This window comes from Lonchura striata, chromosome Z (assembly GCF_046129695.1).
Source record: "Lonchura striata isolate bLonStr1 chromosome Z, bLonStr1.mat, whole genome shotgun sequence".
Taxonomy (NCBI): domain Eukaryota; kingdom Metazoa; phylum Chordata; class Aves; order Passeriformes; family Estrildidae; genus Lonchura; species Lonchura striata.
In genome coordinates, this window is record NC_134642.1 from 12647625 (window position 1) to 12673350 (window position 25726).

The following is a 25726-nucleotide window of genomic DNA, read 5'->3' on the forward strand; positions in this document are numbered from 1 at the left end:
TGACTACACCCTGCAGATGAGAAGCAGAGCACAGATTCTGCCCAACCATTGCAAGAAGTCCTTCCCTACAGAGAAACTGGAATAAGCTTTTGCACTTTAAGCAGTATCTTCAAAGTGGAAGTATAATTCAGGTGTGTGCCTGGTTTAGGTCTCACAGCACTACAGAGGACCAGCTACATGGCCTGATGAGCACTGCAGAGACATTGCATCTAATACCCCTTACTGCTCTGCATTTTGCTAGATGTTATTTGATTAACTCTTACAAGAAGCATGGAAGTAGGAGGAAAAGCATCATGCATTTCTGTTGCTGAAAACATTCTAGAATAACACCTTTTCAGTGTTTGGTGCTAGAAAGAGCAGTGCTCACTGACGTTGGTACCAGCCCAAACTATTGCTGGCAGGAGACTCAACACCAGAACTTGTGCTCACCTGGAAGATCATTGCTCTACATACCACATGTGAAAACACATCTTAGCCTAAGGAACTCTAGCCTAACAAATGCTATTGCCTATGCTTTATTACCACAAAAACTAAACTAATTATTCAGACCAACTCTCATGAATAAATCTTAGGAACATTATGCTTCCAGCATCTATGTGGACAAAAGTATGCCTGGTTTGAAATGTGACAGCTCAAATTTCAAAAACCTTAATTGCTCCAGTTAACATTCTAAATTCACTGCCATTATTTACTATATGTGTGCTTTAAAGTGCTTGCAAAAAGATCAGTAATATTATCAAAGTAGGTAGCTTCAGAAGTTGAACTGGATTCAAACAACAACAAAACAAAACAAAACAAAACAAAAAAAAACCCAAACAAACAGGAGGGGTATTATCCAGAGAGGTCAGTTCGTTTTGACAACTGAAGCCAGCGAGTGACGAAAGAATTCACAGCTGTATGACAAGTCAACAGTGCAAAACCCAAAAGCTTTATAGTGCGTTACAACAAAGCAGTTTGAGATGCAGCAGAGAATTCATGCCCAGCCACTGATTACTTCAGACAGAAGGTAAGGGAACAGGTAAGCCTAAAGGTGGTGGGAGGAGACTAGAGAAGAGGGTAAATTCCCTAATTCATCAAGTTTAACTACTTGGCTCAAGGAGACGAAAGAAAAAAAAAAGGCAGTAGTAGCATTAATCCTAGCGCAGAGCCAGGGTCAAAACAAAAAACCCCAAACTTTTCTCTTTTTTTTCCATCGAAATAACGCATCTGAAATACGACTTGCATTATTTTAGCTACAGGAGGAAACACGGAGCTCTGAAGTTGTGAAACGCCGCCCATCCCCTGCGCCCTGCCCCCACTCAGGGCAGAGACCCCGGCCCGCAGCTGCCGCGGCGCCCTTCCCTCCTTCCTTCCTTCCCTCCTTCCCTCCCTCCTTCCTTCCCTCCTTCCTTCCCTCCTTCCCTCCCTCCCTCCCCTGGCGGAAAGCCAGGGCTCGGCGCAGAGCGACACCGGGAAGCCTAAAGGCCGCCTCACCTTGAAGGGGTTGTTGAGGTCCGGGTCGGCGAAGGGGTTGCTGTCGAAGTCCGACATGGCGCGGGCAAGCGGGCGCTGCGGTCCCGCCGGCGGCTCTGCCCGTGCGGCGGCACCGACAGTGCCCGGCGCAGCTGTCCCCCCGCAGGTGTCCCCCCGCAGGTGTCACAGCCCGCAGGTGTCACAGCCCGCAGCTGTCCCCCCGCAGGTGTCACAGCCCCGCAGGTGTCCCCCCGCAGGTGTCACAGCCCCGCAGGTGTCCCCCCGCAGGTGTCACAGCCCCGCAGGTGTCACAGCCCGCAGGTGTCACAGCCCGCAGGTGTCACAGCCCGCAGGTGTCACAGCCCCGCAGGTGTCCCCCCGCAGCTGCCACAGCCCCGCGGCCCGGGCCGAGCCCGCCCCGCCGCACCGAGCAGCACGGCCCGCCCAAAATGGCAGCCCCGGAAGTGAAGTTCCGGGTGGGATGGCCCTGGGAGGGAGAAAGGGATGGGGGCGGAGCGGCTGCTCCCGGGGCAGGCGGGAGCGGAGCTCAGCCTCCGCCGGGCGTGGGCGAGGCGGGTGCGGGGGGAGCTGGTGCCTGGGCTGGGTGAGGGCTGGGCTCAAGCGGCTGCTGGGCGGGTTTGGGTGCGGAGCCGGGCGGGCGCTGGCAGCCGCTCCGCTGGGCGGGCCGGGCTGTGTCCCTGCGGGGGCCGGTGCTGGCTGTAGCCGGGGGCAGCCGGGCCGGGGCCGAGCAGGGCGGCCTGCCCCTCCGCGGCCCTCAGGACGGGCTGGGACGGCCGGTCTGCTGTGGGGAGCGGAGTGGACGTGCGAAGGCGGTCAGAAAGCCTTATTGGAAAAACGCGAGTGTACTCCCTCGTTCCCGCCTACTGTTGGCGTGGTGAATTGTTTACCCAGCTTGTGGCTGCAGGTGACTTGTACAAAGGTTCTGCAAGGACAGTAGGGAAGGTTCGGCTTTGAACTACAGTCACAAAATCCCAATTCCATGGGAGAAAGCATTAAAAAGGCCTCTTGGAAGTATACAAAGCATTTCCAGCAGTCCAAAATACTCTTTAAATACTTCCTGAGAAATGCTGACAGTGGAGTTTGAAAAACCTGGTCCAAAAGATGGAAATAAATGCAAAGGAGCATCTTTGATTCAGAGCTATGTGAAATTCAGTGCTACCAAAACAGTCTACATTGATGCAGCGCTTTCAAAACCAGCAAATCCTTACATGCTTTCTAGAGAAATTATTTGAAGTTTAATTTAAATCCAAAAAATTTAAAAATAGGTTTGAGGCACGTCAGACGAAATGGTGATGGCAGTAAACCTGTTCTTCTTTGCTATTCAAATGTGTAGGCTTTTCTCCCCACATAATAATGTAGACTGTGAGGTGCACTAGTGTTAGGACTTCTATGATTTTAATAGCTCTACATGTATCATTATTCTGATCTTTGCACTGACAGTCATTACAAGTGGGCGTGGGCCATTCTGTCAACAGGCCAGGAAGACTACTGTATGTAAATGAAAATTGATTTTCTGAGTTTTTGTGAAGCGCTATGAAGTATACTGTCAGACATAAAATGGTATGGAAATGGGACAAATCATAAAAGCATAGCTTCTAAACAAAACACTTTCAACTTCTTGGCTGCTATGAAGTGTAAAATACTCTTAAAAAATTTACAAGGCAGTTGTTACACAATCAACAAAAGTACATCACAGTGTTATTCACAATCATAACTCAGTTGTCGCTATTCACATCTCAGTTATGGCGACAGCACATGAAGTCATGTAGTTTTCCAATATTCACCCATGGCTATATATATCATGGCTCAATATATGTTGATAGTACAAATGCTCTGTGCACTGACAACTGTGTCTTTACCTCTCTTTGAGCTAAACATGAATGAATGCATGCATGCATGAAGGAATGCAAGTTTGGATGAAAATAATGTATTTTTTTGTATGGTTGCTGGTGCTTCAAATCACACATTTGACATTGTGACTTTTCTCTCGTAATAATTTGTGTACAGTTACAGAGGAATAATCTCTCCTTTTGTATGCCTTTCAAGGCAATTATGAAACTGCTATGGGATGTTTTCTTTGGAAAGAATAGTACATATTTTACAAAAACATCAGGCTGGCATCCAGTCAGCTAGTGATGTTCTGCAGGGCTCTAGCCTCTTCAACATACTCTTTCACCTGGACACAGGATTCGAAGGAATACTAAGTTTGCTGGCAACATTAAACTGGGAGGAGCTATTGACTCCTTTGAGGGCAGAGAGGCCCTACAGAGAGATCAAAACAAATTGGAGAGATGGACAATCACCAACCACATAAAGTTTAACAAGGGCAAGTAACAGATTCTGCACTGGGAGGGAGCAACCCTGGGTGTACAGACAGACTGGGGAATGAAAGGCTGGAGAGCAGCACTGTGAAAAGAGAGCTGGAGGTCCTGGCTGATGGCAAGATGAGCATGGTCAGCAGTGCCCTGGCAGCCAGGAGGGCCAGCCGTGTCCTGGGGGGCATCAGGGACAGCATGGCCAGCTGGGCAAGGGGATTGTCCTCTGCTTTGGGGCAGCCTCACCTCTAGTGCTGGGGGCAGTTCTGGGTGCTGCAGTGTAAGAGAGACATGAAGCTATTGGAGAGTGTCCAGGGGAAGGCTATGAAAATGGTTAAGGGTCTGGGGGGGAAACTGTATCAGCAGAGACTGAGGTCACTCTGTTCATCCTGGAGAGAGGAGACTGAGGGGAGACCTCATTAGAGTCTACAACTTCCTCATAAGGGAAAGAGGTGGGGCAGACACTGATTTCTTCTTTATTGTGACCAGTGTCAGGACTCAAGGTGAAAGCATGAAGCTGAGTCAGGGGATGTTTAGGTTGGATATCAGGAAAAAGTTCTTCACACAGGGAGTTGTTGGGCACTGGGCCCCCAAGGGAAGTGGTCACAGCCTGACAGAGTTCAAGAAGCATTTGGACAATGCTCTGAGGCAGATGGTGTGACTCTTGCAATGTCCTGCGTAGGGCCAGAAGTTGGACTTTGATGATACTTGTGGGTCCCTTCCAAATGAACATATTCTATGATTTTATGATTAAAAGGTAGAACTTTGGTAACATGTAGATGCTACCAAAATCTACTATAAGTGTTACCATTGTACTATAGGTGTTAACTTTGGGATATACAAACTGACTGAAAGCTAATTAAAAATGAAAATTAATTTATCTATCCAGCTAATTGAGTAGTTTGTACTATACATGAACCACATGGGCAAATAACTGATCATCATTTGATGCTGAGGGTGGACATTGTCATTTTCCTCATTTTCCATGAGTAAAAAATGTTGAGAACAGAAGGTATAGGGAATGATGTTTTCTTGGTTTCAAAACAACTATAAATAGGTTGCAGAGTTTGAGTTAGAAAAAAGGCATGACTAGCCAAGGATGCCCACCCTCAAAAAAAAACCTCTTGATATTGTCCTTTCCAAATGGTATCATTTAAATTTCTTTTTTTTTTTTTTTTTAGAATCATGTACTTGCAGTTAACTGTTTGTAATTCTGTTACAAGAAAGAGCTCATAAATCCTTCATTCTGATTTATGAAAGGGTAGTGAGTTTACTGAAAAATAACTCTTAGTAGAGAATGGGTGAATTGCTTTAGATAAAAATGTCTTTCTTAACTGAAAATTCTCAAGCCTTCTGGAACTGGTTTAATTCAGTGTTTTTCAATAACCAGAGGCTTTCTTAGCAAACAAATCATAATCTGAATTTACTTTTTCTCCTCAGAAAGAAGAGTTCAAGCTGGTTCTGTGAGAGCTGTACTTGGATACTTGTGTTTATGAAGTCTTGTGTAAGGAACTGACTTCATACTATTCTTTCAGATCCTGGTACTCTCAATTTTCTATGGCTTGTGGAATTTGCAATGTTTATGCTAAACTCAAGTGATGGTGAGGAGTGCTCAGATCAGCTGACAAGAAAATCCATCAGGCTTTTTTCAGTCTAAAATGTTCAAGTGCTGACTAGACCATCAAGTGGTCTGTCTTGATCAGTAGTCTGCTCCAATTAAATAGATCAGTTTTACAGAGAATGGACTCTCAAATCATAAAATCAAGCTGTAACAAAGACTTTTTAAACTCTTTGACCTTAACTCTTATGAAGAGTATGTCCTCTCATAAAGTGCAGCAATCTTTCCAGCATCAAATGCTAGCATGATGGTTAGAAGAAAGCAGGGATGATGAATGTCCATGTGCCACATGAGCACATAGCTAAGACTGAAGAAGTTGGGGAGAATTACTGGCATGGAAGACTGGACAACTGCTAGAAACTCACATAATAGAAATGAGGAGTAGAACTCTGGTAGTACAGGTAGAAGTTACAACTTCGGATTAGATCATGTGCAGATACCACATGTAAAGTCTTGCAAAAGTTTAGGCAGAAGATACCTAGTCCATTAGGTAAAATTTTAACTGAAGAGTTATTCAATAGTAGCTCCTGGAACAATTCAAAATAGCAAGATCATTTTTCTAGGCCTTACAGCAAAGACATTTACTTGAAAAATTTTGGTAAGATTTTAACTTTAGGAGAGGGAACAGAAGTGTGTTAAACAGGCATTTCATTGTAATACTTGAAGATCACGAGCTGCATTTCCCAAAATCTTTTACATCAATTTAAAAGAAAAATGCATGAAAATAATAGGAGGAAGGTCAGAAATCATATTAGTATGCAGAACTATACATGCAGACTTTCATTTCACCTCTCATTCTTATTATCAAGGTAGTGCTGATTCCACAAGATAATGATTTCAGTTTCACTGTGCTGATGACTGAATCAAAATCTCTTTGTTTCCAGCATACAGAGTGCTGAGTTAATGTAAGCTTGTTTTAATAGTCTGAAGTTGTAGCATTAGTCTTTTTCTGCGAGTGGAGCAGCTTTGCTTGTTCTACTGTCAGAAGTTACAGTAGGACTCTTTTCTGTGTAGAACCTGCTTAGCCAACTTACAGGAGGCAGTGCATAACCAAGTCAAGCCCCTGGAGTCACCTAACAAGGTCAACGGTGAATGCTCACAAGCTGGTAAGCACCTTGCCCTTCTTATCAGAACCCTGACTACTTTCTGAAGCTCTACATTTGGATTTTCTCACTAGTTCCAGAGTTGTAGCAAGATACTTGGAATTCTTCTATAAAGAGCTCACCTCTTTGGGAGGAGAAGAAGGATTTCCTGGGCAATAACTGATTTGCAGAAGGGAACAGGTAAGTGGTGCACAGCCAGACTACAGTCATTTTGCCAAAAGCCAGCCTAGTACTGCCAGTGATCTGATGCCCTGAATGTTCGTGTTCTACACCACTCTTGCTGTGGCTGTTGCTGCCCTGTATACCATCCCAGACCCACAGTGAGGTAAGAATATATGAATACAGATAGTATTTCTCATGCCCCTCAGGAGGATCAGAACGAAACTTTAGTGTACAGCAGAGAACTACCTTCCTGTATTTGCTTCTCAAAGTAACTGATTTCACTGATGTTCAGGTGCTGTAATGGTATGCTGTGTATTAACAAACTTATGCTAGTCTTGGTTTCAATAAAGAATCACTTTTGCTGACTTAGAATGACATTGCTCAATGTCATATTTTCAGAACAAAAGTATATGAAAAGTAAAAGCTGTCAGCAGAGCCATTAGATGCTGCTGCTCTTCTTATTCCCTTTAGTTCTATTGTGGTCCATCTGTTCTGGGACAAAAAGTAAATCATCAGCAAATCATCCTTCTTTCTATTTTTTTTCCTGTGGACCAGTTGCTTGTCTTCATGTAAGGAGTAGAACCCTTCCCCCATGACAGGGATTGCCTATATTTTAGGAATGTGCAGGTACATCATAACCTTGTCACTAACAAGGTGCGTTAATTCTTCCTCCTGACTGAGCTTGTCTGCCTGTTTCCCATCCCACAGACAGTAAGGTAAGAGTCACTGGCACTAGCTAAAACATCAGGATGTAATCATGTAACAAAAGTTTCTTCTGCTGGAAGAACACCTAGTTATTTTTCTGGAACAGTAGCAATTTCCCCCTCCCTTCTAAAGAGTCATGACAGGTGTGGGTGCAGCCACACACTGCCACAAATGCTATCTTTACAAGGACGGCTAATCTATCACGAAAGCCAGTGTGTGGGAACAGTGAATAGTAAGCTACAGTCATGAGGGAAGATGTGACAAAGCAAACAGATGCTGTTTGGGAGTGAGGAGTGCATTCCAAGCAGCTTTGGAGCGAAGCCAAGCAGTACTGGCAGTCTGTCCTGCTTGCATATGTTCCTTTTACCAACTTGAGAGTGTGAGGAAGAGCAGAAGGTAAGGAAAGTGATAAAAGAGCTGCTTCAGCCAGTGAGATCTCAGTCTCTCTGAGACTCTACCACTGTATTTTCTCTTTCTGTATCTTACTGTAGATGCTTGTGTTCTGTGGCCCTTTTCTTATACCTCCCCAGCCTCTCCTCACATCTGCAGCACTCTGGCACAATGTGCACTATGATCCCTTTACAGCCAAATGCTCCTGGGAAATAACTTTTCAGTTTGTCTCTCATCCTTTCAATTTTAAAACTATGCTTTTGTAGTTGAACATAAATAGTTGTGTGCTTTTAGGTTGTTTTGTGTTTGCCATTGCTTTTAATCACTTGTATTTTCTTCTTTAATTTCTATTTCAATTTCAATGAAAAATTATTCAAAGCTGTTGTCTGTCGCTATAGGATATGTGAAAGTTCTACATGAGCTACTGCTATTTGTAAGGTGAAAAGAAGGAAGGTTTATTTTTTGACTCTAGCTTTATACTTTTTTAAATGTGACAGTGGATTGGAGAGTGAATGTGCCACCTCTCCAAAGACATTGGATAAACTATTAGTACATCAAGTTTCTTTACCCCTATGAAGGAATGTAAACAATAGGTTGTTTACAGAAAGTTGTGTGAGAAAATTCTCTAACAATGTAAACTCAAAAGGCTTTAGAAAATCTTAAGAATCAGGGTGACAGTTGTCTTCAAATATCAGGAGTTCTTAATGAATGAAAAAAGGATAAATTATGAAAAACAAAAGGTATTTTGATATCAATTTGACAATATAGAGTTTTGTAGAACAAATCTAGGACTTTGCTTAAAATAGCTCAGAGTGCATTCTTCACAATTGGATTCTCCTGACGGTTACACAGGTGCAAGCAGTTTCTTCACACAAAGCACAAAAATTGCAAGTTTTTGGCTTGAGTTAGCCTGGTGTCATTCCATCTCTACACATGCATGTTCTTCCTGAATGTGACCATTAGAGGACAACAGGTCTCACATGTGACAGAGAGTCTCTATACAGCTGTGTCAGGACATGTACAGCTGTCATCAGGCAGGAATCTGTGCCTCTGCTGCTGCAGTCACTAGCCCATCAAAAGCAAAAGTAGTATTTGTGGTGCTGAATGGTGTCCTGTCTGTAGGCAGTGATTTAAGGATAGATTTCTTTCTAGCCTGTAATGTAGAACTCTGGTATGATGCACAGAAGGCCAGCTCTTCCAATGAGTGCAGTTCACAAGGAGTCCCAGAGGGAAAGATGATGAACAATTGAATGGCTCCACATAAAGCAGTAGGGTACCAGGCTTCTCACCACCCAGAAACCTCCATTAATAGCTCTTGCTAACTGAGCAACACTGTTGGAAATATACCCTCACATCAGAACTGACTCAGACCTGTATTCCAAGGCAACATGACAGTGCAGAAATGCATGCATGCCACAACAGTTTTAGACAAAAAGGGAAATTTAACATTGTCATATTCAGTTTGAGGCTAAGTCATGGATATAGAAAATTAAATTATTAAATCTAAGGATCTACTGGTGAAATTCATCTTGAAGATTATCACAGTGCTGGAAAGATAAAGTATAGTGTAGTTATTCTGAATGCTGTAATAGCAGACATGAACTGAAGCTGACAGAAAGATATATAAATAAACAATTTAAACATGAAATAGAAAATATACATTGTTGAAGGAAAATTAGGCAGATTTTGGTTCAATGAAAGGAGTGATTTCCAGAAATTTTAACAAGTGGAAGGAGAAGATATGACAGTAAACTGTAAGTTAGGTAACGAGATATACCACTTTGGGTAGAACTATGTTTTTTAACACCATAGTATATTTTTCTTGTTTTTCTTTGCTCAAATTTTATTCCTTGGAATTTTTTATAGGGCCATGACAGAACCACAAACAGTGTCCTATCACATGTAATAGGCACATGATCTAGCGCAGAAGGTATCTACTCTATTACATGGCAAGCCTATTATATAAGATAAGCCATAGGAACTACAGCTTTCAAAAATCTCCACAAATCTCTACAATCCTCTTTTTGTGAACAAAATCAGCTGGTGGCATATATATAAAATATGGACATTGTGTTCTCCTTTTCAGTAGTTGGTGCTCTCATGGCAGCTTTCTGTAAAGTTTAGTAAAGCACATTGTGTTGATTTCATGTAAATTGATATTTGGTGAGGAGGGAAGGAACTGACCACAGAAATGATATTTTCTGTGAGGAGCTGCTAAAAGCTTCCTCCATGCCTGGCAAAACCAATTGCTGGCTGGTCCTGAGAATACACATGGTGCTAAACCAATTAGAAAAGCTGGTAACATCTCTATGATAATGTACTTAAGAAACGCAAAACCACGGGAAGCTCTCTTTCTCCCTTGCACATGAAGAGGGGTGAAGGGACTGGTGGGGTGCCTTCCCAGAGGAGCCTACTGGTCCCTTTTCCAGTGGCCATGCTGCTGGGGGCCATCCCAGTGCCATGAGCAACCATGCAGCCTGTGCCAGGAGCAGGCCTGAGACTGAGAGTGGCCAGGGCCAGAAGTGGACACGTGGCCACCACCATCTTGGCATGGCCAGCAATAGACTTCGCCTGCCTGGCCATTTCTAACCTGCCACACCACAAACAAAAGGACAGAAACGGAACAGAAAAACAAGAAAAATATACTATGGTGTTACAAAACAGTTCTACCCAAAGTGGTATATCTCGTTACATAACTTACAGTTTACTGTCATATCTTCTCCTTCCACTTGTTAAAATTTCTTTTTTTTGGCACCCCACATGAGGAGGAATGGTGACTGGACCCAGTGGCCGATGCATCTTGCGTGGTGTTGGCAAGGACCACGTGCCCTACAATGAGAAGCACAACAAGCAATTCCCCAATGTGGAGCCTGATCAAAATCAACCTTTCAGCACTGCAAAACTCTATAAAAACTATTCCACCTGATAGAATGTGAGAACAAGTGAACCAACAAACACTGATTCTCTCTTGAGTCAGAGAAAAGGAGAAGGTGAAAACATGAGAACAACATGGTGACACTACAGGCGGTGCAAAGAAGGGAGAGGGAGGAAGCAGTGCTCTGAGCATCGAAGCCGAGATTCTTCTGGATGTCATGGTGAGGATTATAATGTAACTGTTTCCCTATAATTCATGAAGCATTGAATTATATGAATGCATGAAGCATCCTCCACATGGGGAGGATGCAGAATTCACACACAGCTCCTGCAGAAAAATTGCACATGCTGTACCGTGTGGATGCTGAAAAACTGTGATTTGGTGAGAGGCTTAACAGAGAGAGAAAGAACTCTTGCTTCCAGAGATAGAAAAAAGAAGACCCTTGCTTTTATACTAGAATAGCTCAGCCTTAAAAACAAAACCCCATTAAACTAAATGACCAACCAAAAAAAGCAGTTTTGGGAAGACTGTTTTTGCCTGTGGGAGAGACTCACATTTCAGCCAGTTTTCAGGCAGGACTGCTGCTCATGAAAATTAGAACCATGTTGGAAATTTTCACAGAGAACTGTCTCCCATGGGACAGACCCCATGGCACAGCAAAGGAAACTCCTCTCCCTAAGCAAACTAAAGAAAGATCTTTTAAAGTAACAAACTGACTAAAAATCCCATGTTTTGTCTCATTGCTCTGCCAGTGGGAAAGAAAGATGGGTTGGAGGTGGGGGGTGGGTAAAGGCACTCTAAAGGTTTATTTTAGTTCTCATTATTGATTTTAATTCTGTTAATAAATTTTTCTTTATATCTTTTAAGTTATGAGCCTTTTTTGCCCTTAAAGTGTTTCTTCCCAAGCTTACCTCAACTCATGAATCCTATTAAAGTGTTTTCTTTCTCTCTCCTCTGCTTAATTATAGTAGAGGAGAATGAGTGATTTTTGTGGAGGCACTGGCACTTGGCCAACGTCCAACCCCTGACACACATTCATTTAACAGCTGACTTTTGAAAAATCAGTTGTATCTTACTTGCATACTCTAAAGGTGTGCAGGCACTGAGCAAGAAGTGAGAATGGACACAGAAAATAGCTCTGGAATTCCAATTTCTGATAGCTCTTCAGGCACACAGCTGTAAACTCAGCATAGTTTGAAATGCAAGAGATTTATTTCACAAGAGCTCATATAAAAAATTACTATTTTTAATAAATAATTTATCCATCTGAATTTGCCCTTTGACATACATAACAGCTAGTAAATCAGATCCTTCCAAAAAGAAAAAGCATTTTGGTAGAACCAAAAAAACCTACCCACTCACTAATTTCAGAGTCTATTTTCAGAAAGGGCAAATTATGGGTATAAAAAATGACAAATTTCAGCAGGCAGATTAGACTGTCTCTGAAGAAGAAAAAATATAAATGGTTTATTAAACTTGTGCTTGCTCAGATTTAAAGTCAGTTAGACAAGGAGTCTAATGTTAAAAATGCAGGAATTGCTCTTTCAGTAACAGTAACTCAGTGCACACTTTCAAGACAGAAAGTGCTGTTTATTTAAAGCATCACAGGTCTCTAGAGGAAAAGATTTCAACATTGATTCAATTTTGTACTGGTTCTTTATTAGGACAGGTTTGGTTTTTAAAAATGGTTATGGGAGATAGCAAAGTACATAGATATATCACTAAATTTAGTTGATGGAAAGAAACAGAACACAGGAACCAGACTAGTTGCTTTATTGTGAACCTTATCAGTTATTTACAACAGTGTTTTTATTAAAATCTTTAAAATGTTAGGTTACCAAAGGTTAGTTTGATACACACATCACTGGAAACATACTAAAAGTGGGGAAAAACTCTCCATACTTTTTCTGCCTTTGGAAAAAAGCCTGTCTCTCTGAGGCACTGCATAGAGGGAAAGCAAAACTTCACTATTAGCTCAAAAATTTAAAGTTCTTCAGGACACTGCATGCCAAAAACACTGCAGTTCATGAGGAAGAATTTTCTTATTAGGTTCACATCCCTTTATCCCCCATTTAAAATAAATAAATAAATTCTTATTCTCTAGTTTTGAAAGATGCTGTTTACATTAAATTGCAGAATTAGCTAAGGATGTCCATTAATCTCCATTCCAACCCATTGTCTTTATTGGCTATGCAGCCTTTTATGTTTATGATAATTAAAAATGACACCAAAAACGTTTCTGTATGCTGATAAACTTTAACATGATCTGAATGAATAGGTGAAGAAATCTAGAACTTCACAAAAGTGATTGACATTAAAGGCCATGGCATCAATGCTGAACTGTTGGTAAGCATGCTAAAGTGGAATCACTATTCCCTGTGAAAAATTGGAGTAAATATGTGCAGCAAGATTTAGCCCATACTTGAAAATTCAAAACTCAGAATAATCTAGAAGCTGTAAATGGTAAATCACCATTTTAGTAAACAGAGATCTGAAGTGTTGAAGCAAAAACATGCAGGTTCATGATGAAAAAGACTGGCCACTGACAAAGTCAATGTTTTGCCAAAGATATTCTTTTTTCTGTCTTTCCATAAGGATGAAATAGATTATACTATCAGCATTTATGTGGATAAAGAGCTATGGATAGAGGATATACTTAGTACAGCACTATTAAGCTGAGTTGCCAAATTATTTCAAATATCATAAGGTACCATTATTTATGTGTGGCATAGCTGTAGTGCATGCAGAGTGCTCTGCTCCAGCTTGTGTTCTCATAGAATAAAAAACTTTTAGAAGTATGTGTGTACTACCAAAATACTGTGAATCAGTCCAAAACAAGTTTTCCCCTTAGAAAAGTCCACCTCTCTTATAGTAAATGATGTATTAAGGACTTACGAATCTGTAATAGAACACTGAAATATCTGTAAACTTCTCAAACCACTGAAAGTGCTGGACTACAGCTCATAACCAGATATTACAAATTGCTATATAGCTTTCTTTGATAAGTGTCATGGCATTTTTAGCATAAATTAAGATTTGATATTTTATTTACTAGTGCATTATTAATATCTTAGATTATTAACATCTTAAGAGTACCAGTATTGTCTAAATAGTCATAAGTGGCCAGGAAAAGATAGTATAATAGACTATTCTTTTTCTGCTCAAAACAGATTTTCCTTGAAGGCCTAAAGTATTTTCCATTTTTTTTAATGTTAGCTTTTGGTAGGTGTGTCTGGTTTCATACATAAGGTGCCACTTCTATTAAGCTTAATTAAAAAAAAAAAATCACCAGAAGTTATATATTACGATTATTGGAAAGAAACTTACTTTGAAACCTGGTACCAGCCTGTTAAACATTTCTTAGAAAAAGTATAGAGAAGTTTATTCTTGGACTCAAAAGAGTTAATATTTTTTGATACAAACTATGATTGTAACTAAAAAATCACTTATGTTTTCATGCTGTTTAACTTCCATAACTGCATATGGAAGAAAATCCATATTTAAAATCAGTGAAAACATGAATAATAAAGAACCCAAAAGTGATACAGAACACAAAGTGCAGAATTTTGAATCAAGAATGCTATTGAAATTTCTATTCCAAAGGGTAATTTCATTGTAAAACATTTCTTCTTTGATTTGTAATATTTGTAATATCAGTTTAAGGATGCTGTATACTTTCTGTTTCATGCACATGCACTTAACATTTGAGTAATATTTAGCAACCAAATAACATCCTTCATATTTTTGTGAAAGGACATTTATTAGAACATCACAGAAAAGCTGAGAAAATGCAGACAGCAAAATAATATATTTGATATTTAAATTCAGTATTAAAATTGATGTGAAAAATACAGCAAAAGTTCTCCATCCTCTTAGTAACTATCTGGGACATGTTAAAAAGCAATGCAGCTTCACTTAGATGTTCCTATCCAAACAATAAGCTTGGTAATGATTCTGTCAAGCATTTGCAATGAAACAAAGTTAAGTAAAAAGTTTAGAAATACACAGTCATAGTGGCCTCTTTTCTTATCCACCTAATACCTAAAAACCCTCAGCAAGGCTTTCATCATTTCATGTCTCATTTACTGTAACAACTTTTCCCAGACCAATCCATATTTCATTGCACATCTCTTTCCAGAATGCTGTTGCTAAATTAATTTCCAATTCAGTTTTACAGCACTACATGAGCTCTCCCTTCTCCAATATGTCCCATGTAAAGTGGGGTATAAATGTAATCTTACATTTCACATTGACATATGGGACAACAGTACTGGAGAATTTTTATAAAAACTAAAATGTTGCATAAAACAGATAGTACTGAATTTGTGTTGCTTGATTAATTTTGATGTCACAGTTGTGGTCTGCATTAGCTCATTCTGATTTTTTTCTGTTGGTTCGTATTTGCAATCCATACTCAATAAATTTAGAGACTTTGAATTTTGCCTTTTAAAACATAGCATTGAAATAATACATAGCAAAACAATTCCCATTGCCTTTGAAGATGGCAGATGTCTGTATGACATGTCATAAGGTAAATAGTTTTATCAGCTTGCTTTCTAATGATTGACTGCTTTTATAAACTTTTTATAAGTGACTACTTTTAAAAACTCCTATCACAGATAGTTACCTTTAAATATGTCTGTTAAAGTAATTCCCAATGTTGTGTGCCATAAATACTTACTCTTGTTTTAACACTTGAGCAATGTTTAATTTGAGCCTGAGTGAAAACATTTTTTCCTCTCTGTGTGTAAATGTGTGTATGTTTCTATACACTGCATTTATATTGGTTAATTGTATATTGCCCAATGTGCCATAGACTGCCACTTGTGCTTTTAAATTCTAGAGGTTGTTTATGCTTGCAAGAATTGGTGAGCAAATAAACTGAATATTTTGACCCAGCCACATTACAAGATTGAGGTCAGTAGGTCAGTAAAATCCATTCCATCAGTGTTTCTGAAGTGTTTCCTACAAGAATTTTGTGACAGCATTGTCCTTGTTTGTCCTACAACAGAAGTGTAGGACAAACAAATGTTCTATTTTGTGTACTAACTAACAAATTAACATTTAGGAATTGTTTAATTATTTTTATAGAGTTATTCAAGATTCTGTGGACTAATAGATTAAAAAAAAAAAGGTAACTGAAGTTCTACTATACATTTAAAATTGAAGAATTCACCAGGTATTTTCACTGGTAATAACATTTTCACATTTACAAAAGAAGAAGTGATTGCCATTCCATATACCATTGAAACAGGTCCTCCTTTGTAACATTTGTGCCAAAACATCTATTATCTATATACTTTTAAAGATATCTGTCATCCTTTACTGTTTTAAACAAATGCTGTATGTGACTTGAGTGTTTTAATTAATTTGCTTATTGCAGGAAAAGCTTATATTCTATAATCCTTCCCAAATTTATTATGTATATTATATGACAAACATAAATTCATAAAAATATAAGGAAATCTAATTGCTGATTTCAGTGGGTAAATCCCTCCACCTTATTCTATGTCCCTGTACAACTATCCAAAATGGTTCTCCAATTAAAAATGTTGTAAGTATAACAAATGTCCGTGTCTTTTTCTTCCATATAATGTTACTGTTTATGGATTTTGTTACTAGCTTTTAGCTGTGCATTAGGAGTGAAAAATAGTTCTAGACAATAGCAAGCTCAGTTTTTAAAAACAAAGACAAACAATTGGATCGCTAAGGATTCCTGCTCTGATCACTCTGAATTACATTGTGCTCAGAGAAATTTAGTGTAGTTGCTTATATTATGATTTTTATTTTATGTAATGAAGAAACAATTCCTAAGAACTTAAGAATTGTTTGCAAAGGACTTAAAAGTCCTTGGATGGCCAATGCCCAGTCACCCCCTCCTTGTCCCCTTTTTTTTGTTATGATGCATGACATGAGAAGCATTAACACTCAGAACCTGTCATGTAGAGAGTGAGATACAAAAAACACCCCTGCAAACGCTGAGTGCCTGTCAAAGGATGGAAACATGCCTCCCCTGGCGATCTCTGTCTTCCTGCTGCACCCTTGCATGCCAGCAACAAGGTGGGTGGCTGTTAAGTTCCTCAGGTATTTCAATATATCAGCAGTCTGCAAGATTCCACACTTACCCCCCAGCTTAATATTATGACTGCATTAAATCCCCTGAATTACACTCAGATGCCCCAAATTATATTTAAATAACACAACTGTGATGTGGTTGTAATTACTGCACTAATGGGCTTGGTGAGGGTGCCAAGATCCATATCCGTAACAAACTGAAGTAACAAAACACACCTTACAATTATTTATTGGAATAATAACAACAGTATATAACTCATACATTGTGTAAGGAAAAGTGACATAGGAAATTCAACAAGAGCTACGACTCTGAGGAAAATATTTTGATTGTACTCAGCAATTCAGCAAATTACAGGACACTGTCAAAATGTATAATTTTTATTCTTTAAGAGTTTTCTGAACAATAAAAGCCTATAGACAGTTTTCTGTGGTGGCTCTTGCTCTCAGGAACACAAAACATGGCTTCCCTAGGGCAAGGAAAAGGCCTGATGATGGTCTGGCTGTACTTCATGTGGGGAAGTTTGACAAATTGAGAAAGCAGGCAGGATTAATGCCTTCACTTTGAGACAAAGATTTGGATTTGGTTCAGAACTTCTCTGTTGGTTCAGCAGAGTTCAGAAGAGAAGAGTTCTCTTCTCTGAACCAACAAAGAAGAGAAGATCTGAATCAAGTCCAAAGATTTATTTTTTTCTGGAATCAACAAAGATATCAAGTGACATCCTTGGACACCAGCATGTTGAGGAAGGGTTGGGGCAGGATGAAGGCCTCCACTTCCAGAGAAAGCTTTGGAGTTGTGTCTCCACTGAGTTGGCTCACAGAAGTTCTTAACTTCTCTGAACATGCAGCCTCTTCCTCCTGCAGAGCCGGAGGAGAGCCTTCTGTTCCAGTGCCCAACCATCCTCTGGCTGAAGAACCTTTTGCTGATTTCCACTGGCACATCTTCCATGCCATTCTCCTGGGTCCTCTCACTGGCACCAAGACTGAAGGGAGCAGGGCATGGCCTTCTGCTTCCCCTCTTGGGGAAGCTGCAGACTGCTGGAGGGTCCTGCCTCGGAAATTCCAAGAGCAAAAGGCAGCAATTACACCAAACTGAGGGGAGCTGGGATAGAGGAGCTTGTGGTTTGCAATGATGAGGAGGAGAAGGAAGGCTAGCGACACATCTTGGCTGCAGAATGGTTTTTATCTGGGGCATTGTTTTGCTCTCTTTCAGGTGGAAAGGAGAGGCACAATGGAAAGGAAAGCAAGAGCCAACATTCAGCCGTGAGTTTTGGCACAGGGGTTAAAGGACAGCAAACTTGAGGAATGGCGAGGAGGAGAAGTGCTATTTTAGAGTCAGGCTGGGATTGGTTGAAACCTGTGGCTCCACGGCAGGTGTCTCTTGCCCATTTGCCTTTCTTATGACCACCTCCTCCTTCCTTCAGGCACATCAATGTCGGCAGTGACTTTCAGGCTGAGCTCCCTGAGCTGCAGACCAGACCGCCAGGTGAAGATGAAGAGCCTGCCACCCTGGTCTGGAAGCCCTGGGGGGAAGATGACTCTGACATGGAAAAACCAGACAGAGGTAGCTGTCAAGCTCTGTTTCCACCCCTGAGATACTTGGGTGTGTAAAACGCTCCTTTCTGGGTGAAACATCTGTTTTTTGCAGGCTCTGCTTCTCTCCTTGTCTCGCCCATCTTCCCACGTGGGAGGGCTAGAGGCAAGGAGGATGCTTTGGCAGCAGAGCAGGAAAAAGAACAGCCGTCCTGCTCCCCAAATTGCTCAGAGGCATTTGCCACTGGAAGAGGGGAGACTGGCCCCCACTTCTTATTACAGAAGCTGCTTTGAAGGGAGAGCCAGCAGGTCGTGGGCCCTTGGTTCAGCGGCCCCTTTCTTTGCTCTCCTTTTCATGCTCTCCAGCCTGCAGTTTTAAGCTCTTGTGCTTTCCTGCCGCCTTGTATGGCAACCGTTCCTCTTCCTCAGCTCAAGCCTGACTTGCGGTGGGTTTTTGTTGTGCTTGCAGTCAGAGAACTGTTGGACATGGCCAGCTCCCGTGGCATTCCCGGGGCAGCAGCTAAGCTGGAGCTCGCCCTGCACTGCCTGCACCAGGCACGCGGCAGCGTTCCGGTAAGGAGCGGGTGTTTGGCTGCAGAGAAGAGTGGGCAGGGAATTAATAAGGCCCAGGCACTGCGACAGCCTTTCCTGGCTGCTCTTTGAAGAAGGGAGCTGACAAGAAGCAGAGCACTTTTGCTGCCTGCCGTGTCTCCTCCAGCTGCATCGGGGTGATTCCAAATGGCTCGAGCAGGGAGAATGTCTCTCCTGGAGGCACCGGCAGAAGGTCCTGCAGCCTGCTCCCTTGTAAATCTCCTGCAGATCTGTGTTCTCCAAGGCATTTTGAGGTGCATAGAGGGGAAATTCCAAGAAGCCTCCATGAGCTGAGGCAGTTCTGGGCAATGGAGGAACACAATCATTGGGTTGGTCAGCAAAATGCCACTCCTGGGGACCAGGATCAAAGGCATGGGGCAGCAAAAATGAGGGACTAGGAGCAAGCCTCAATGTTGGAGCCATATGAGATGCCGGAATCTCTGAAGAGGCAAAGTAGCTGAAAGGCAGCATTTCTATTTTTCTGGCTCTTTTTCTGTTGTGGAGCAGCTAAAACCATTTTCCCTTTGATCTTGCAGGAGGCTCTGGAGATGTTGCTCTCGGGGGGGCCTCCAACACCTCAAGGCCATCCCTTGGCTGATTATCACTACGCAGGTAAGCAAAACAGAGCTTGTTCCTTCCCTGACAGATGCTGCCATCCCCTGAATTGCCCTGCCAAGCATTTCTGCTTAAACAAGTAACACCAGCACAAGGTCTCATCTTCTCTGGGGGCAGGCAAAGCACCAGCATCTACTCCTTCAGCTTGCTGTCCATGACTTTTCCCCGGGCAATGCCTGCTCTTGTCTTCATTACCTTCTGAGGGAGCAGACACGTACACACGAGAATGATGCATGGCGCCGCTTTTGTTCCGGCAGCCAACGGGATCTGCTTCAAGCGGAGAGAGAGAGGGATCAATTTACCTGCTGCTTTTTATTGCCAGGCTCGGATAGATGGACACCTGAGGAGAAGGAGTCCTTCCAAAAGGCCTTCCACACCTATGGCAAGGATTTTCGTCTCATCCAGAAGCAGGTAAAGCCATAGGACATTCTTTCTACTCTAGCAGATCATCAGAAGGAGATGTTGCTTCTTTCTGGTACCAAGTACTGGAATTCAGTCTCTCTCTTCTCAAGCACCAAAAATGTTAAAGTAGTAATGAAAAGGGAAAAGGAATGCCTACGTGAAAATGATGATCCTGCCTCTCCTGCCCTTTTCTCCAAGCTGTTTTGGAAGACGAAGGTTTATTCTCACAGACTTGTCTCATAGGTGTGCTGGTGCTTCCACAACACACTATGCTGGGATAACTGGAGTGAAATGGGGAAAAAAGAACCGTGCTAGATGATTTGGTTTTGATCTGCACATTACATCTGCTACCATGTAGCATAATGCAGGGTTTAATACATCGCTCAATGCCTCTCTTACTCCACATTGGTCTCATTTTACACCCTAGTCAATTTACTCCATGATTTTACTTCCTAGTTTATTCCATATCCTACTTCTTCTCCAATGCACCCTACAGGATTTTAGATTCCTTCTTTTTCTCTTCACAACAGATTCAGAGTAAGACCGTGGCACAGTGTGTGGAGTACTACTACTCCTGGAAAAAAGAGCGCAGAGTTGCCAGCGCTCTTGCTCAGGTGAGCGGGAAAGAGATGCAGACATGCCAGGAAGGTCAAGAGACTGGGGGAAGGAGAAAAACCTGCAGGCGAGCCATGTGAGACGCCCCTTTGCCAGGATCACATTGTCCCATGCACTGGGAAAGGTACAGCAGATGCTGCCCCGGGTTTCGTTGTGCTGCTGCCCTGAAATCCTGGAGCATAACTTTGACCCAACAAAGCAGCACCGTCACCAAAATGGGCTTTGCCTCTCTATAGATTGCTTTCTCAAGGGCTGGCACCCTCGCTGATTCCAATCAGATCCTGAATTCCCCACTGCGTGCTAACATCAGTCATTTGGGCTGCATTCATGGAGGTGCTGCAGGTTTTCAGGGATCTTTTGTAGCACCCCAGCATACTCCCCAAGAAGGAGCTGCTGATGCTGTGGCTCCATTAAAACTTTCCTTACTGGCAAGCAGCAATTTGGTTCAGAGAGAGAGAGAGAAAGAGATTCTTTTGGGTAGTCAAAAGTGGGTAACCATGTGCCTTCACTCATTTGACTGAATTTATTTTGACCCATTCCCTAGACATTTGTGGAGGAAAAAGAGAGATAAATAGATGTTAGGCAGAGAGGTATAAATAAGAAATGTCAATAGAACTATAGATACCCATGTATTTATGCCACCCCTTTGGGCTGTAGAAAAGAGGAGTATTTTCCTGCAAGCACTGCCTTGGAAGTCCGCTGCCAAATCCAGCCATTTTCTCAGCTCTTCAGGCTTTGGAGGAATTCGCTTAGGACAATAGATTTTTGTGCTGGATGCTCTGATTGCCACCTGTGTGAGAGGCAGAAATCATTCATACGGTCTCTTTGATTTGCAGAATGTGGGCAAAGCAAAGAGGAGTAAAAGCCTTCCGGGAAAGGAGAACAGGGAGCCAGGGAAGAGAAGCTGCAAGAGGGCTGGCAGCGCCGAGTGTCCCTGCTGCCAGCCGCACCAGCCACCCCACGCGGCAAGAGGCCCCTTTCCCTGCGGAAAGTGCAAACGGTGCGCAAGTTCCTCCTCTTCCTGCTCCAAGCTGTGCCTTTGGACTGAAACAGGCTGACCCTTTTCAAAGGCACCACTGGCGAAGATGAGGGCACTTGGAGGATCAGCCCTCACAGGCGTGGTCAAACCCAATTTAAACCCAAACAGCTTTGGTAAAACCCAACATTCAGAGCAAATCCTTGCCATGCCCCATCAAGACACAATTCATACAAGTGGGAGTAGATGCATCAAAGCTTGGATTGATGCGGCTGATCCAATCAAAAATAGGGTGAAGGCAAAGGAGGGAGAAATTTGAAGGAACTCTAAACAAGAAAGTTCAGACTCATGGCGCTGATCCAATTGCAAATATGTCACAGCCAGAAAAGACAGAAAATCATACAAAAACAGAGACCTCGGTGCGTGGTTTAATGGGGTGTCTTAAATTAACAATGGATGGTTTTTCTCCTCTCTTCCAGGGTGTTTGAAACCATAAAGGAAAGGAACAACCACAGGAGAAGGCATTGCCCACGGAAGGAAGCAGAGCCTCTCCCCAAGAAGAAGCGAGCAAATTAAGCCTGCAGCTGTCCAGGGCTAGCAAGTGTTAGCTGTCAAGAGGACTAGATAGCAATAAGATTGTTTGTTAAGTTTTTAGGGTTGTTTATTCTCCTACTTAGTTTACTAGATAAGAATCTCTCCATTTATTTGTTAACATTCATTAGTATTATTAAAGATGCATTAGTATCATTGGATGTACCAGTACGTGCAAGAGGTTTGGTGTTTGCTATCTTTTGTCCTTTTGTCTTTGTTGAGACACAATCTGTCTTTATCATTAAACCAAAGTTTGCTCCATGATGTCTTTTTGTCTGCATGAAATCACTCAAGCAATGTTCGTCACATTTGCTCGGTGTTGCACACACGGCATTTACCCTGAGAGAAGAATCTGGGCACGTGAGTCCCCCACAGGCCCAGCCCCTTGCTCAGCTGGCGGACTTACGAAGCTCTGTCTCCATTACTGCCAATGAAAGAACGGTGGCGTTTCATCCTTTGATTCCTAAAGATCTCGGCTGCAAATGCAAAGGGAGGCTTTGCCTAATTCAATGGATTGCATCTAAAGGAGTGGTCCTGCCTCACTCAACTTGGAGGGATTTAAGCGGCGGGTTTAGTCCTTTTTGTAGCCCAGCAACAAAAAGAACTTTGTTTCCTTTTGGGGGACAGATGCACTTGGCCACCTTCAAGGACTTTTCTAACCTCTCTGATTCTATAAAATTAATATCCACCTGCACAACTAAGTCATCAGGCATTCAGTGTCAGTTTCTCTCTAAAGGACCAGTCTCCTGCTCTGGGCTTCACCAATCTCCTTAGCTAAAGCAGAGCAGGTGTGAACATGATCCTCTCACTTCTAACAGCTCTGGTATTTGCACCAAAGAAGAATCAAGCTCACTCCTTTATCTAGCCCAGCAAATGGCACTGCCTGGCAAGGTTCTGGTAGCAGGGGCTGGAGAGGATGGACAGGGGCTGGGGAGGGGGGAATTGCCCGGCTGGTTCTGGGAAGCTGACCGAAGCTTGCCCTTGTCTGATGGAGCCCGTGGGAGCTGGTGGGATTTGGAGCCTACAAAGTCTCTGCATTGCCCTGGGCCTTGTTACACCTGCCCCCTCAGTTTGCTGCTGTGTGTGTAACACGCAGGCGGGGAAGGAAGCAAGATTGGCTCTTGCTTAACGTTAGGCAGGAAAGCACTAGAACTGGCTGGGTTTTGTCATATCTGGGACCTAAGAATTCAGGCAAACATGAAGGCTGTTAGTGTGGAAAAGTAGTTCTGTTTGTGTTAGTGTTTTAGAGGAATCCCAGAGTTTAGAGATGAACATCTAGCTTCTTCAAGGGAGCTGGAAGATAGACATAGAAATTCTTCATTCATGTTTGCTACAGAAATTCTGGTGGCTTGTCCCTGTGGGTGTGAGTCCCCATGAGTTCCCCAGAGAAACATCCTGTTTCTCCAAGTTTCAAGGAAGGAGTGTTGAGCTAGGAGACCATCTCGGTACCCCAAAGGAGGGAAAATGTCAAGTGACATTCTTGGGCAGCAGGTAATTGGGAAAGCAGGCAGGATGAATGCCTCCACTTGGAGAGAAAGCTTTGGAGCTGGTTCTCCACTGAGTTGGTTCAGAGAAGTTCTTCCCTTCTCTGAACTCGCAGGCTCTTGCTCCTCCCAGAGCCGGAGGACAGCCTTCTGGTTCAGAGGCAGCAGGACTCCTTGTGGTTCTCCAGTGCAGGCAGCGTGGTACGGGCCCTTGGACAGAGCCAGGCTCCTGCGCATGTTCAGCTGGAGGCACCTGACAGAGAAGCAGGGAGAAGACCCAGAGCTGTCCCTGCACTGCTCTTCCCCAGCCAGAGGACTGATGAGAAATGGCCCAGTGGGAAGGTCCTCAGAGCAAACTTGCACCAGAAGAAGTAACAGAGGCAAAGGTGGCCCATCCCCCTTTCTGTCCCATGGGTCCCCTGGGGTTCAGCATGGAATGTTGGGCTGTGCCCGTAGCAACTGTCGTCGTCTCCTGCTCCTGTGGCCGTTGGTGGAACGCTGGTGGAGCAGTGGTGGAGCAGCAGCTGCAGGATCTGCTGCGGGGCTGTCCCTGACCAGCCGCCTTCTGGCCTCAGCACCAGATCTGGCCTCTGCATAGACATCCTCATCTCCTTGTCTGCTGCCAGGCATCCCCACGGCACTTTGGCAATGTCCAAGGTAAGAAAATCCCCGTTTGCCCTCAGACCGCTAACAGAATGGCAGGAGGATCCAGTTGGCTGTCCCACCAACCACGACAGACATGGTCTGTGCTCACTTTCCCCAGACAAGGTTACACACAAAAGTGGTGTCCAACTTCTGTAGGAATAATGTTGCCCCCAGTGAAATACAGACCTTTCCATAGAGAACGTAGAGAGCTGTCACTGTGCACTTGCAGATTCTCATCCACTGATGACCTGAGGAAAAGTTCTTGGTGCCCATTTAAGTCTCAAACCTATGTTGTGGTCAGCCCAGAATATTCCTGAGGAAGTCTGGGGCTCAGTGTCAAGAAATCCTGTTACTCTGCTCACATCTCCTTCAAAGCTTTAAAAGCCAGACTGCTGGGAACTCTCCTCTGGGATCCCTCTCATTCAGGGCATGGAAGCATTTTGCCGGGCTTGCCCTCCAATCCTGGCTTTCACCTACAGAAATGATCTGGTTTCAGGGAGTCTTATATACTTACATAGTATCATCATATACAGAAACAGTATCATTTAATATGTTTTCCCCCCTGCATTCATTGGTTGTCCTTTCTCTGGAGATATTGGTATAGACTTGTCCATGTTTTCCAATGCCTGTAGGTCTGGTTTTGCCTCGCGGTCAGAGGCAGCCATGGAATGCCATCTGCCGTGGTCCTTCTCAAGAACACAATCCCAGTATCACAGAGTTTTCTGGGTTGGAAGGAACTCAAAAAGGTCATTGAGCCCGGCTCCTGGGCCTGCCCAGGCCAGACGGCCTCGAGAATCACACCCTGTGCCCAAGAGCAGCGTCCAAACTCTTTTTGAGCTCTCTCAGCCTTGGTGCTGTGACCCCTTCCCTGGGGAGGCTCTTCCAGTGCCCAACCATCCTCTGGCTGAAGAACCTTTTCCTGATTTCCACTGGCACATCTTCCATGCCATTCTCCTGGGTCCTCTCGCTGGTCCCAAGAATGAAGGGAGCAGGGCATGGCCTTCTGCTTCCCCTCTTGGGGAAGCTGCAGACTGCTGGAGGGTCCTGCCTTGGAAATTCCAAGAGCAAAAGGCAGCAAATTACACCAAACTGAGGGGAGCTGGGATAGAGGAGCTTGTGGTTTGCAATGATGAGGAGGAGAAGGAAGGCTAGCGACACATCTTGGCTGCAGAATGGTTTTTATCTGGGGCATTGTTTTGCTCTCTTTCAGGTGGAAAGGAGAGGCACAATGGAAAGGAAAGCAAGAGCCAACATTCAGCCGTGAGTTTTGGCACAGGGGTTAAAGGACAGCAAACTTGAGGAATGGCGAGGAGGAGAAGTGCTATTTCGAAGTCAGGCTGGGATTGGTTGAAACCTGTGGCTCCACGGCAGGTGTCTCTTGACCATTTGCCTTTCTTATGACCACCTCCTCCTTCCTTCAGGCACATCAATGTCGGCAGTGACTTTCAGGCTGAGCTCCCTGAGCTGCAGACCACACCGCCAAGTGAAGATGAAGAGCCTGCCACCCTGGTCTGGAAGCCCTGGGGGGAAGATGACTCTGACATGGAAAAACCAGACAGAG

At 43.2% G+C, this 25726-nt stretch overlaps 1 protein-coding gene across 1 annotated transcript in view; it reads right to left on the reverse strand.

Moving 5' to 3' along the window:
• SCAMP1 (secretory carrier membrane protein 1) overlaps positions 1-1718 on the reverse strand; it is a 42404-nt gene extending 40686 nt beyond the window's left edge. Inside the window, exons 1-2 of the mRNA XM_077790228.1 lie at positions 1649-1718; positions 1474-1618 (exon numbers count right to left, since the gene is read on the reverse strand). Of these exons, the coding sequence (XP_077646354.1) occupies positions 1474-1530 (57 nt within the window). The 5' untranslated portion in view covers positions 1531-1618; positions 1649-1718. The remainder of the gene's footprint in view (positions 1-1473; positions 1619-1648) is intronic.
• Between the last annotated feature and the right edge of the window lie 24008 nt (positions 1719-25726).